Below are 12192 nucleotides of genomic sequence, written 5' to 3' on the forward strand. Positions count from 1 at the left end.
TGGATGGGTGGGTGGATGGGTGGAGGATGGATGGATGGGTGGATAGATGGATGGGTGGATGGATGGATGGATGAGTGGATGGGTGGATGGATGGGTGGAGGATGGATGGATGGAGGATGGATGGGTGGATGGATGGATGGGTGAAGGATGGATGGATGGGTGAATGGATGGATGGATGGATGGGTGGGTGGATAGATGGATGGGTGGATGGATGGATGGATGGATGGATGGGTGGGTGGATGGATGGATGGGTGGGTGGGCGGATGGATGGATGATGGATGGATGGGTGGATAAGATGTATAGGTGGACAGATAGGACAGAGATACACCTTTTCATTTCCTTTACGCTATAGTGTAGTCAGCTTGGGAAAATGGTCTCAAGGGCTTTCTTTCAATTCCACAGCAGTTGCTGCAGATTGCAAGAGGCAGGCAGAGGCTGGGAGGTACAGCTTTGAGTGTACACAGCAGAGTTAAAATTTCATGCCATAAAACAGCTTGGAAAGAGGTCAGTTTTCAGTCTTAACTTTGAAGACAGATCCTGGAAATATCATTTTATCTTTGGTATTATCATCCTTCCAGGCTTTGCACTGATTTTGCATTAATGATTTTGATTATTTGGCTATAAAACAGAAAAATAGCTGGACAGAGGACAAGCTCCCTCAGGTCCTCCATCAAATGTGTTCTAAGAAAGTCAGAAAAGGCAAATCCAAGACACTCTTCAGTGTGGAAAATATTTTTGCATTTCTTTCTTATTGCCAAACAGTTGGAGTTATTTTCAATAAGAATTCAACCCATTTTTAATGAACGAAAAGTCTGCCCTTGGCTGCTCTAAATCTGGGTTGAGTTTTCAGGCAGCGTTAACATGTACCCACTTCAAGGCCTGAGTCTTCATGAATGCTAGAAAAAGGCAAAATGCTGATTTTGTGGGCCCTCCCTGGTGGCACAGCAGGTTAGGACATAGCACTGCAAGCCAGCCTCAGCCGCTTCAGTGCGAGTTCAACCCCCGGCCCCCAAGGTGACCCACAGGGCGTGGCAGACCTCTCCTGACCCGCCCGCTGCACCCCTCAGCAGTGTACTTCATCGATCTGCCTGTTCTGCTCCCCACTCTGTCTCTGGTGAATCCTCTCACCACACCTGCATCTCTGACCTATACTCCAGTTCTGTATGCATAAATAAAATTAAAATCTAAAAAAAAAAATGCATTTTAAAAATGTTGATTTTGCTTTATTTAGAGGTACTTAAGTTTATATGTTTGACATTCAGGGACCTTTGATGGGAGGGGAGTTTGGGGAGGAGGGATTACGGAGGGGCAGATACAGCTGCTCCCCTTTCCCCCACCATGAGCCGCAGGGACTTCATCACCTGGCTTTTGGTCCAAGCAAGATTCATGCTCTTAGCAGATCAAAACCATAAATTTTCCACTCGGGCTCTTTCTTATAAAAAAGAAAAAAAGGGATTCCCTACCCAGACACCCAAGCCTGATAGTGTCAGCTCTCAGGACCAGGAAATGTGAGGTCATGGGCGCAAGCTTTAAAGAACCACCTCTGCGCTTCTGCCTGCGTGGCCGTGCTTTCCTGATCCCGAGGCTGAAATGGATCTGCGCCTGGCGGTCTGACTCCCGGAGAGCCTGTAGGCTGGAGGAGCGGGGCCTCGGGCTTCTTGCTTCAGTTTTCTCACCGGACACCCCTGGCCCGACCCCACCCCAGAGTCCAGCAGCATCTGCGCTTTGGACTCACCCACTATGCGGGTCTCTTGACCCTGGCAGTGGGCTGCTAAATTCCACGCCCCTACTTTACCTTCTGAGTGTCCCAAGCTCACCCAACACCCGCCTCCTGTGACCCCGTCCCTGTCACCGGCCGCGGCCAGCATCCCAGCTGGGCCGTGAGCACCGAGCTGTCAAAGGCCAAGATGGACGCCACGGCCCGCATCTCCGGCGCTGGGTCTGGCGCGTGCATGACAGGCGGAGGTAGACTGGAGCTGAACTGCGCCGGGTTAATGGTCCCAACCGTGCCTTGCTTGCAGTGTTCTGCCAACTGTGGGAAAGGGGAGCAGAAGCGGAAGGTGACCTGCACCAACTCCCAGGGGAAATGCGACGCGTCCACGCGCCCGCGGGCCGAGCAAGAGTGCCAGGACTACTCCGGCTGCTACGAGTGGAGAACGGGGGACTGGTCCAAGGTGAGCCCGCGCGCTTGCATCTCCACCCCTCCCAGGGACGCAGGGGACCCACAGGCAGGAAGTCAGAGCCATCAGGTGGTCACAGCCCGCCCGCCCGCAAGCTCGGTGTCGCCAGAGGGTCGCACCACCCCTGGCGGGTGCAATTGAAGGAAGCCGAATGCGCCCAAACACTGAGTGGGGTGCCTGTCTGCCATGTCTGCAGCTGTGCCCTAGCATCCTGCCTGGACTAGACCGCCGAGCCATGGAGAGAACGTCTAGGCCTGTGGGAGCCTTAGCACACAAGGAGATGGGGCTTGGGAGGGCGCCTGGTGGTGGCTTGGGTTGGGAGAGTCTCAGAGAGCGGCGAGCCCCTCCTCTTGGGGCAGGAGCCCTACAGCCCCCACCAGCGGGAAAGCTGCCTTGCAGTCTAACCTCCCTCCACTCGCTCCCCGGGTCCCTGGATGAGCCTGACGGGTGAGTGCCCTGGTGACGTGTTCCGGAAGGCTCTTCCCCCCAGACGGCAAACCCCTAAGTCACCCAAAGAGAACGGGGAGTCCCCGGTGTTTCCTTATGGGCTGAGCAGCTAGAAACACCGTCAGCCTCTGTTGCTGTCTCTTCACTGACAGGCTGCAGACCCAGAGCTCAGGGGCTCCGAGATCTGCGTCCCGCGTGGCAGCTTAAGTGTTTTGGAAACAGTGGGGTAACGCTTCACAATGGGAAAATTTCACCTGAAAATTTGGACTCTGGCTTTCTTTTTTCTTTTAAGATTTATTTATTTCTGCATACAGAACTGGGGTACAGGCCAGAGGTGCAGGGGCAGTGAGAGGATTCCCCACAGACAGAGTGGGGAGCAGAACAGGCAGAGTGACGAAGTACACTGCTGAGGGGAGCAGAGGGCGGGTCAGGAGAGGTCTGCCGCGCCCTGTGGGTCATCACCCTGGGGCCGGAGGTGGAACTCGCTTGCAGTGCTGCGTCCTAACCCGCTGCACCACCAGGCAGGGCCCTGGACATTGGCTTTTCTACAGAACGCCGGCAACTCAACGGCGTAACCGTGTGGCCTGGGGCTGGCACCTCCCCGACTTCTCACAGCCATGTCACGCTCCCACTCACCTGCCTGAGTGGCCAGGAAATCTGTTCGTGTGTCTGCTTTCTGGAAAAAGGAGCAGTCTGAGTGTTGGAGAGCAACACTTCCCGAGACCTGGTCCTCGCAAGTCCGAATACAAAAGCCTCCAGACCCTTGGCGTGGGCAAAAGCCAAATTTCTCAGGTTCTCGTTTGCTGGCTGTGCTAAAATGCAGCATCTGGACAGAAGTGAATTTGGGGAACACCAAAAGCACCTCTCTCCTATTTATTCCCTGGTTGGAAAATCTGACCAAGCAGTAGAAGCAAAGCCAACAGTCCAGTTTTTCCAAAAAACAAACACGTGGATGTAATAGAAATTGCTGTGGAATTGTGGGGATGAAACCAACGCTGGCGGAGACCCTGCACTGGAAGGTTCCTGTGGAAATGCCATTGAACTTGGAGTCACATGATAGAGGCATCCAGGGCCGAGTTACAATGCTGACCCGCCCCTCAATATGTGTTCGCCCCTCTGACCCTCACTGTCCAGCTCTGACATGGGGAATGGGCCTCCCTGGACAAGAAGTCACTGGCCACTTTGATCTTTGCAGTAAAAGGAAAGCAGATTCACTTTTCACATGGAGAGCCAAGAGTCAAGGGAACTGTTCCCCACCTGCTTCTCAGAGATGAGGGCTTTCCAGGTGATGGAAGGGGGGACTAAGTCTTGGCCAGGTAGGCCCTTCCCCCTGCCTCTAATCCACCGGCTCCTCACACCACTGAACATGCCTGTCACCAGGGGGCACCTGTTCTGATCCGCCCGACTCGGTCTTATCAGGGCTGCCGGGCTTTGGTAGAATCCGAGGTGCCCCATGACCCCCTGTCCTCTGGGGTGTTAGCTGTTTCCAGATGGGCACAAATCGTCCATCTTGGTGCTGGGTCTTAGACTCACCAGCCCAGGGGAGGGAGATGTCACAGCGCCTAAGAGGAGGAACCTGTGCTTCTTCCTAGAAACGCCTGACTTTAACCAGAGACATTCATCACCCCTGCAATGGTGGGATGTTTCTAATTAGAAGTAACTTCTTCTGGAGGGATGATAATAGATGGGATTTTCGAGAAAACTGTTGGCTCTCTGTTAAGAGTAAACATTTCCTTTCACTGCCAAGATCAAAGTGGCCAGTGGCTTCCTGCCCAGGGAGGCCAGTGGAGGGGCTGGGCTGGCTGACCAGGCCCCAGCTGAACCCAGGCATGTCCCACTGTATTGGGGACAGCTCCCCCAAAGAAGCAACAGAGCCCTGGGGTGAAGTCAAGGAGAGCTTCTCCCCACAACACCGCTTTGTGGGCGCCTTCCCCCAGGTAGCTATCTGAAGCCCTCCTGTGCGTTGGGAGGGAGCCAGGCCCCAGCTACAAGGTCTTAGCATTGAGCCCCCCTGGGTCAGGGCAGGTGTTGCAGAGAGGTTGGCGGGAAATCCAGGACACCAGACTGGGGGCGCAGCGGCTGTCTCCGCCAGGCCCTGGCCTGCCGACCAGAGTCCAGAGCTCCTGGGATACCAGCCCTTAAAAGTCATCAGGGGTCATCTTGGTCCCCTCGGCCCTAGAATCTGTAGGATGGAAGCTGTAAAATCAGCAAGTGGGGAGCCCTCCCTGATGGCACAGAAGCTAAAGCCACTCCAGCATGAGTTTGATCCCCACCCTGAAGGTGACCACATGGCGCGGCAGACCTCTCCTGGCCCGCCCGCTGCTCCCCTCAGCAGTGTACTTCGTCGATCTGCCTGTTCTGGTCCCCGCTCTGTCTCTGGTGAACCCTCTCACTGCCCCTGCACCTCTGGTCTGTACCCCAGTTCTGTATGCATAAGTAAATCAATCTTAAAAAAAAATCAGGAGTGGGGCAGCCCAAAGCTAAGGCCACGGACAGGAGGAAAAAGCGCCTGAGAGGAAGTTTGAGTTGAAGCGCGCGCGCGCGCGCGTGTATGTGTGTGTGTGTGTGTGTGTGTGTGTGTGTGTCTAAGTCTATGAAAGCATTTCCAGTTTCTAGACTGGAGCAAAGACGGTGGGGATTTTCATTATTGTTTAAACCTGCTATTCAGGTTTCAACAGCTTCTGAGGTTTGCAGTGCTCATGCCAAGTCTGGGGAGAAATCTGTCAAAAAGCCTTTGAAGAGCTGTTGACATTTCACCAGCCAAATGCCTTTCAGAATCCAGCAGAATGGAGTTACTGTACGGGTGTCCTCTCTTTGTCTTCCTGGCTCCCCCTCTTGCTCCCCCTCTTCCCCAGCGGCCCCCTCTAAGAACAGCCCTTGGGAACTTGGGTGAATGCACTGCAATGAAGGTCTCCTGCTCACCCCAGAATCTGTGGAGGGAACCCCACTGTGCCCAGCTCAGGAAGCCAGGACTCCTGCATGTACTGAACACTCCTCTCCCCGAGGTGGTTACCACCTGTTTAGCTAATTCTCAGAACAGCTCTCTGGGGTCTGGTGTTATTTACAGGGGTGCTTTGACAGATGGGAGAGGTGAGGAGTCGGGGTCCTTGCCACGGTGAGCCAGTCCCCCGGACCAGGCCTCTGGGTGGTGACGGACCTTGTGGGGTTGGTGGGAGGGGGCCGGGGCTGTGTCCCAGCACCCGAGTGGCACACACCTGCGTGATCCCCCAGCACAGGAAACTCAGTGGCTTCGCTGTGAGCCAAGCACCTCTTTACGCACCACAGGGGATACTGGGAAGAAGCCTGGGGGGTCACAGGGTCTCCCCTCTGGCGCCCCACTGCAACCTGGAGAGATTTTTTTTATAACAAATTCGTTATTTTCTTTACTTAATTCTGGTTATCAACCCTCCAGTCTTGTGGGAAATTAATTCAACTCCCGTCACTACAGAAGACCCCCAGTTATCAGGCACAGTTCCTCTGGGGTGCCCCTCAGAAATTTCAAGTTCCCTGTCTGCTTGGAGCGAGGGTACGGGGGGAGGAAACTCCCCAGCATAACACTTCAGCGGTTGCCGCGCGTCTCAGCTCTGGCTGCTGTGATGGAATAGTGCGGCTGGCGGGCCTCCACGACAGGCATTTACTTCTCACAGTTCTGGAAGCTGCAAGACCAAGATCGAGGCTTCTGGGCCTGCAGACAGCCGCCTTCCCCGTTTCCCCGCAGGGTGAAGAGAGCTCTGGTCTCTTGCCTCCTCCTCCTCTTCTTCTTGTTTTTTTAAGACTTATTTAGTTATATATACAAGAACTGGGGTACAGGCCAGAGGTGCGGGGGTATGAGAGGACTCACCAGAGACAGAGTGGGGAGCAGAACAGGCAGATGTGCTGAATTCCACTGTTGCGGGGAGACAGGAGAGGTCTGCCGTGCCCTGTGGGTCACCCCCCTGGCCGGGGGTGCAGTGGCTGCGGACAGCTTCATAGTGCTGCGCTCTAACCCTTGTGCCACCAGGGAGGCCCTCTTTCCTCTTCTTCTAAGGACATGGGTCCCATCAGAGGGACACTCTGTCACACTCTTGTCTAAACCCAGTGACCTCCGAAGAGCCCATGTCCGAATACCACCCCACTGGGGGTTGGGGCCACAGAGTGTGTGTGGGGAAGGGCGGCTGACTTGTAGTCTGTGACGCCTTAAAATCTTGGGCAGCTGTGGGCAGTCAGCCCCTCTGCCCTGCCGTGTGGGGTCGTGGCCCAGAGGCCCAGCTCAGGCTGTCCCGTCTCCACAGTGCTCGTCCACCTGTGGGAAGGGACTACAGTCCCGCGTGGTCCAGTGCATGCACAAGGTCACCGGGCGCCATGGAAACGAGTGCCCGGCCCTGGCCAAGCCCGCCGCCTACAGACAGTGCCACCAGGAGGTCTGCAACGACAAGATCAACGTGAACACCATCACCTCCCCTCGCCTTGGTGAGTGGCCCCGGGCTGCTGGGAGTGCTGTGCCCCTCCGAGGGAGAGCCCCCTGCCAGGCACCCCCTCCTGGCCCTGGAGAGGCCAGCATGGGCAATTCTGTAGCAGGTCAGGGGTTTCGGTGGGGGGATTTCATTCCTCGTCAGACAAAAGATGTTTGCTAATTGCAGTCTCGTCCCATTAATCTCTCTGCCAACAAATGGGGAACACGGCAGAATGTTCCAGGGTTCCTGTCCCCAGGGCAGGCGAAGGGAGGAGCTGTCTTCTAGCAGTGAAAGTCTGGGGGTGTCCTTCGTGAATCCTTGGTGATGTGTGCCTGGGATGTTCCGTGAGCTGAGGCTTGAGAAAACAGCGGTGTTGGTGATTTGCTGCTTTAATTTGGCAGAAAGCAGGTATTCCTGGTGCCCCCTGCCTGTCCTTAGCAGGTGCTGCCCAGGCCAGTGCTGGCGTGAGGCGGAGGGACAGCTAACAGCAACCTGACTTTGCCTTTGCACAGTGTCTGCCTTTCCTAGGGCACACTCCCATCAGCGGCCCTTTTTCCAAATGCGGGCAGGTCGCCACTATAAAGGGGCTTCTCAGCCTCTTCACTGGGGAGTTCTGAACGTGGAGAGGGGTCCCCAAGGTTTCTGCAAGCCCAGGCCTCCTCGATATCTTGGACAGGGTCTTCTCTCAGCACACCAGGACCCTGCTCTCGCATGTGCTGTGTCCTGATGCCCCCTGCCCCGTGCCCGTTTCATTAATGCCAACCATGCTGGCATCCTTTACCACAAAGTAGCATTCCCTGCCGCTTAGTTCCGAGGCAAGGTGGTAGCGAGACAAACACATTCGACCAAGGGGTTGCACCCAGAGGTGCATCTTCCCTAGGAGACTGCAATGCGCCAGCTCCCTCCCTGCAGACGTCCTGATTGCTGAGTCTGTGCCCCGCTGCTGGTGCACGTGAGCGAGATAGCCCCGGGCCACAGGCCTGCTCCGTGACCTCCAAGCCGTCTGTAACCCCTGGGCTTTCTCTCCCCGTCGCCCCGTAGCCGCCCTGACCTACAAGTGCACACGGGACCAGTGGACAGTGTACTGCCGGGTCATCCGAGAAAAGAACCTCTGCCAGGACATGCGGTGGTACCAGCGCTGCTGCCAGACGTGCAGGGATTTCTACGCCAGTAAGATGCGCCAGCCGCCGCCGCCGAGCTCGTGACACTCGGCCCAGAGGCCCCTGCCTGACACTCTGCCGTGAGGTCGGAGTCCTGAGACGAGGCTGGTTGGAAGCCCACCCACCGAGCTCACGCCAGTCCTGCCCCAGGACCCCCGGCGCGGCCACTCCCCGGGCTGTCCCCAGGCTCCGATCAACCGCACAGACCTGGAGAGCGGGCGTGACGTTTGCCGCTGGTGCTTTGTATCTAATATATTGTTAACAGCCACTGGATGGCTTTCTGCAGTAAGGAAAAATAGGCCTGAGTCACAAAGTAGTTGTCACTTCTAAGGTTCCATGTACCTCAAGGGTTAAACCTCCGACAGACCCTTGTCACGGGGGAGACATCTGGTGCTTCTATCTTGGTTTCTTTCACGTCTGAGTTCTGGTGCTTGGTGTGCTGCAGGGGGAGCAGGATCCCAAAAAGGACACATTTTACAGTAAAACAGGCTTGATTCTGAAAGCCAGCCACACCCTGGGCAGACAACAGACGACCGCAAACCTCTGCTAACGGCTTCTCTGGAGAAGGCGGGGGCCGGAGCCGAGCCCCACCCCGAGAATCAGTGCTTGGCCTCCGGGGTCCAGTTCTCTGGCTCCTGGGGCTTGAAAGTCCAGTCCTGGAGGCGCACGCCTGTGTCAGCCAGCCGGGCAAGATCTCTGCTGTCCACCACTCTCTTCAAGGTGCTATGAGACTGGACACGTGCTCATTTTGGCAATGGGATTGCTTCCTGGCGTACAGGGGAGCTCGGCACAGCTGGGGCCGGTGTCTAAGGAGCCCCTGCCGTGCCCACCGGGGGCCTCTCCACTAGAAGCTTTGACCTCGGCCATCTCTCTGAACTTGGTGCTTTGCAGCCCTCGGAGGACTCAAGCCCAGGCCTGGCGTCTGCAGAATGAAGCCTGGCCTGGGGTGCGATTCCTCCTGGGGCTGGTCAGCCTGCTGGGCCGGGACCACGGACGGTTTCACCGGGCCCGAATCCCAGGTGGCCACTCAGCCTGCCTCCCGCCCAGACCTCACAATGGCCCCTGCTGTCACGCTGTCATCGCTAGCCACCTTCTCAGCGGGACCGCACAACGGGAAGCAGCTTCCTCTGGCGTGCCTCCCCCTCGTAGCAGAAGTCTGTCCTCACCAGAGAAAGATGGCGAGACCCCGCTGCCCGGGGCAGGACCTAGGTGCCAGGAGGCCTGCTGTGTTTGCCACTCGGTGGGTGTTTGATGGGTGCTTTCGGCCAAGGACTTCACTGTGCGAGCCCGCCCGCCGCTGCCTCGGCGCAGTGGGGGTCTGCGTGTCCCTGGCTCCGTCTCCCAGTGCTTCTGGGTTCACTGGTGCTGTTCATGTATCTGTTTGTGTCCTTTTGATGTCACAACTTTACGCTTAGCTTACATCAGAAAGGAAAAAAGAAAAAGCCACTCTCTGCTTTCTCCCTTCTCAGCCCTGCCGTTTTCTGGGCTGTTTGCAGTGTTAAGACCCCGGAGTCAGCGGTGGCGGCGTGTCAGGGAGTTTCTTCAGTTCCATGTGAATCGAGGAGCAGTGCTGAGCGACCTGTCAGGTGCTCTGTGGGGAGGGCGAGGCCCCCGCCCCTGCCCCAGAACCTCCAGTGCTTGCCCCGGGCCGCTCCCCACACTCCATCCTCCCGGGAACCCCAACCCCCAACCTCCGCATACCCACACATTACTGGAGAACGCGTGTCGTCCTGGGCCCAAGTGGGCGCCCTTCACCATAAACTGACAGAAAGGTTGCGGCTTCGGGAAGCTGAGCAGCAGGGCTGGCTGCGAGCTGAGAAACCCAGGCGCCAGGCCCGCTGGCCTCAGGCCCACCTGAGCTGGGCAAGCAATTCTCGGGTGCCTCTGAATTGCCCCCTCGCCCTCTGACCGGCAAGGCCCCACGCACTCAGAATGCAAGTGTGGGGTTCAGACTCCATGAAACCCCACCGGCTCCCCAGAATCTGTCTGGCTTGCGTGCCTCGGCCATTCGTTGCTCAGAAGTGCCCAGCAGTCCTCCCGTGGACGGCACCGGCAGTGATGGTGCCGCAGAAGCCATCGGGTGCTCTCGCTCCACCTCTCAGGAGACCTGGAATCTCCGTGACGTTCCTTTATGGTAAGATCTCCCCGTCCCGTCTGCGCGTGTACTGTAGCCTCCTGGTGCATGAGCGTGTAGGAGCTCGAGTCTTGTGGTGCTATTTTCACTGGTGCAAACGAAACCCTCGTGGCCGACCAGAGCTTGCCATTCCCAGGACAGGGAAAGGAAGACGACGACGCTCTCATCGCTCTGCTGTCTTCCCTTCAGAGACACGTGTATATAGTCTCCGCTAGTTAACGTACATGGCATACTGTAGCCGCGGTATTTTCGTTGTACTTTTTGGTGATGGTTATGAAAGAAAAGAAAAAAAAAAGAGCAGAAGACACACGTTGGACACCATTGTAAATGAAAAGTTAATCATTTCATTGGAAGCAAGTTGAATATGTCTAATAAAACGTTTTTCCATAACAATTTTCAGCTGTCTGTGAAGTGAAAGACGAAAACCAGTCCCTGTGAGCTGACATGGGGTGGGGGGTCCTGTCCCCCCAGTGGTCACGTAGCTGGCCTGGGAATCGGCCGCAAGGAAGCCACAGCTGTGGGCAGTGTCAGAGGTCACTGGGAAATGCTGCTTCGGTGGGGGGTGGGAGGTGGGGGCATCTCCCCAAGCGAGCCCTGGGCCACACCCCTGCATGGTTGCAAAACACTCATGGAGAGGGGAAGGTCTCCACGGAGCATCTGGTGAAGCCCGTGTCTGGGTGGTGCCGGGAGCCGGGTTCTGCCAGGTGGACGCCCACCCCCCAGTCCCACCTTCCCGACCTTTAGCTCCCGACCCCTCCGAGCTGACAGCTCAACCAGCTTCTCTGCCCTTGCGGTGATGAGCCAGCGGCCTTGCCGGCCACCCGGGTGGGGGACACAGCCGGACACCCCTCCCTGTCCCAGGACAGCCTCAGCCTGAGGTGGAGGGGGCGCATCCCAGCTGCTGCTCCCGGGTGGGCGCTGTCCCCCTTCCCAGCCTCAAGGAGAAGCGGCTCCCAGATATCAGCTTGGAGCTCTGCGCTCCGTTCTTGTCAGAGCAACACCCAGAAGTCTCACAAATAAAGACCTTTTGTCGAACAGACAGCAAACTGCCCACAGGAGACTGCAGAAGGCGCCCGCTCTGGGCCAGCCGGCGGCCCGCAGCTCCCCCTCCCTGGGACGGCCACTCTCTGGCTGCTAACTTGGTGCTGCGCCAACGCTTTGCCATTTCCTCCTAAGCAGCCGGAGTCCTGGGTGACCCTCCACGGCTGCAGATTGTTAGGTGACCCCTCACCCGCCACCCTCAGTGTGTCGAGTGGGCTTCTGGCAGGAACTGGCCAGAACAGACAGCAAACTGCCCACAGCTGCCAGGTCGCCAGGAGACTGCAGAAGGCACAGAGAGCACAGAGCAGCCGACTGCTGAGGCCCCCGCAGCCCTCGGGCAGACAGACCGGACCGGACCCCAGAGCGGGAGGGTGCGCCCGCCCAGGCGTGGCTTCCGCCGTGGGCTCCTCAACTGGCCTCCAGCTGGCCTTCTGCTTGCCTTCCCCCCCCCAAAGGGAGTCTCGCCAAGGCAGAAGCGTGCTCGTCCTCTATCACTGGACCTCCCAACACACGCAAAGGCTGAGTGAAGACAGCCAGGCAGCATTCAGCGCTCAGCAGGGCAGCAGGGTGTAGTGTGCCCCTTCGGGCCCGGTGACGACACGCTGTCTCTCACACACACACACACACACGCACACACACACACACACACGCACACACACGCACGACAAAATCGCCTCGTGCCTTTCTCTGAGCATGGCCGCAGTCAAGCCCGCAGCCAGCGTATGCGTATACACTCACCCTTTAACAGCTTCGACTTAAAGATTTTAGATTCTTTTCAGACAAATTTGGGGGTCATA

The 12192-nt window shown here is 57.2% G+C and overlaps 1 protein-coding gene across 1 annotated transcript in view; it reads left to right on the forward strand.

Annotated features, from left to right (window-relative positions):
- Positions 1-8265, forward strand: part of ADAMTS17 (ADAM metallopeptidase with thrombospondin type 1 motif, 17) — a 195371-nt gene extending 187106 nt beyond the window's left edge. The window contains exons 21-23 of the mRNA XM_004692959.1: positions 2022-2174; positions 6899-7076; positions 8102-8265. Of these exons, the coding sequence (XP_004693016.1) occupies positions 2022-2174; positions 6899-7076; positions 8102-8265 (495 nt within the window). The remainder of the gene's footprint in view (positions 1-2021; positions 2175-6898; positions 7077-8101) is intronic.
- The last annotated feature ends 3927 nt before the right edge of the window (positions 8266-12192 follow it).

Source organism: Condylura cristata, unplaced genomic scaffold, assembly GCF_000260355.1.
Source record: "Condylura cristata isolate star-nosed mole 26May11 unplaced genomic scaffold, ConCri1.0 scaffold00035, whole genome shotgun sequence".
NCBI classification, from domain to species: domain Eukaryota; kingdom Metazoa; phylum Chordata; class Mammalia; order Eulipotyphla; family Talpidae; genus Condylura; species Condylura cristata.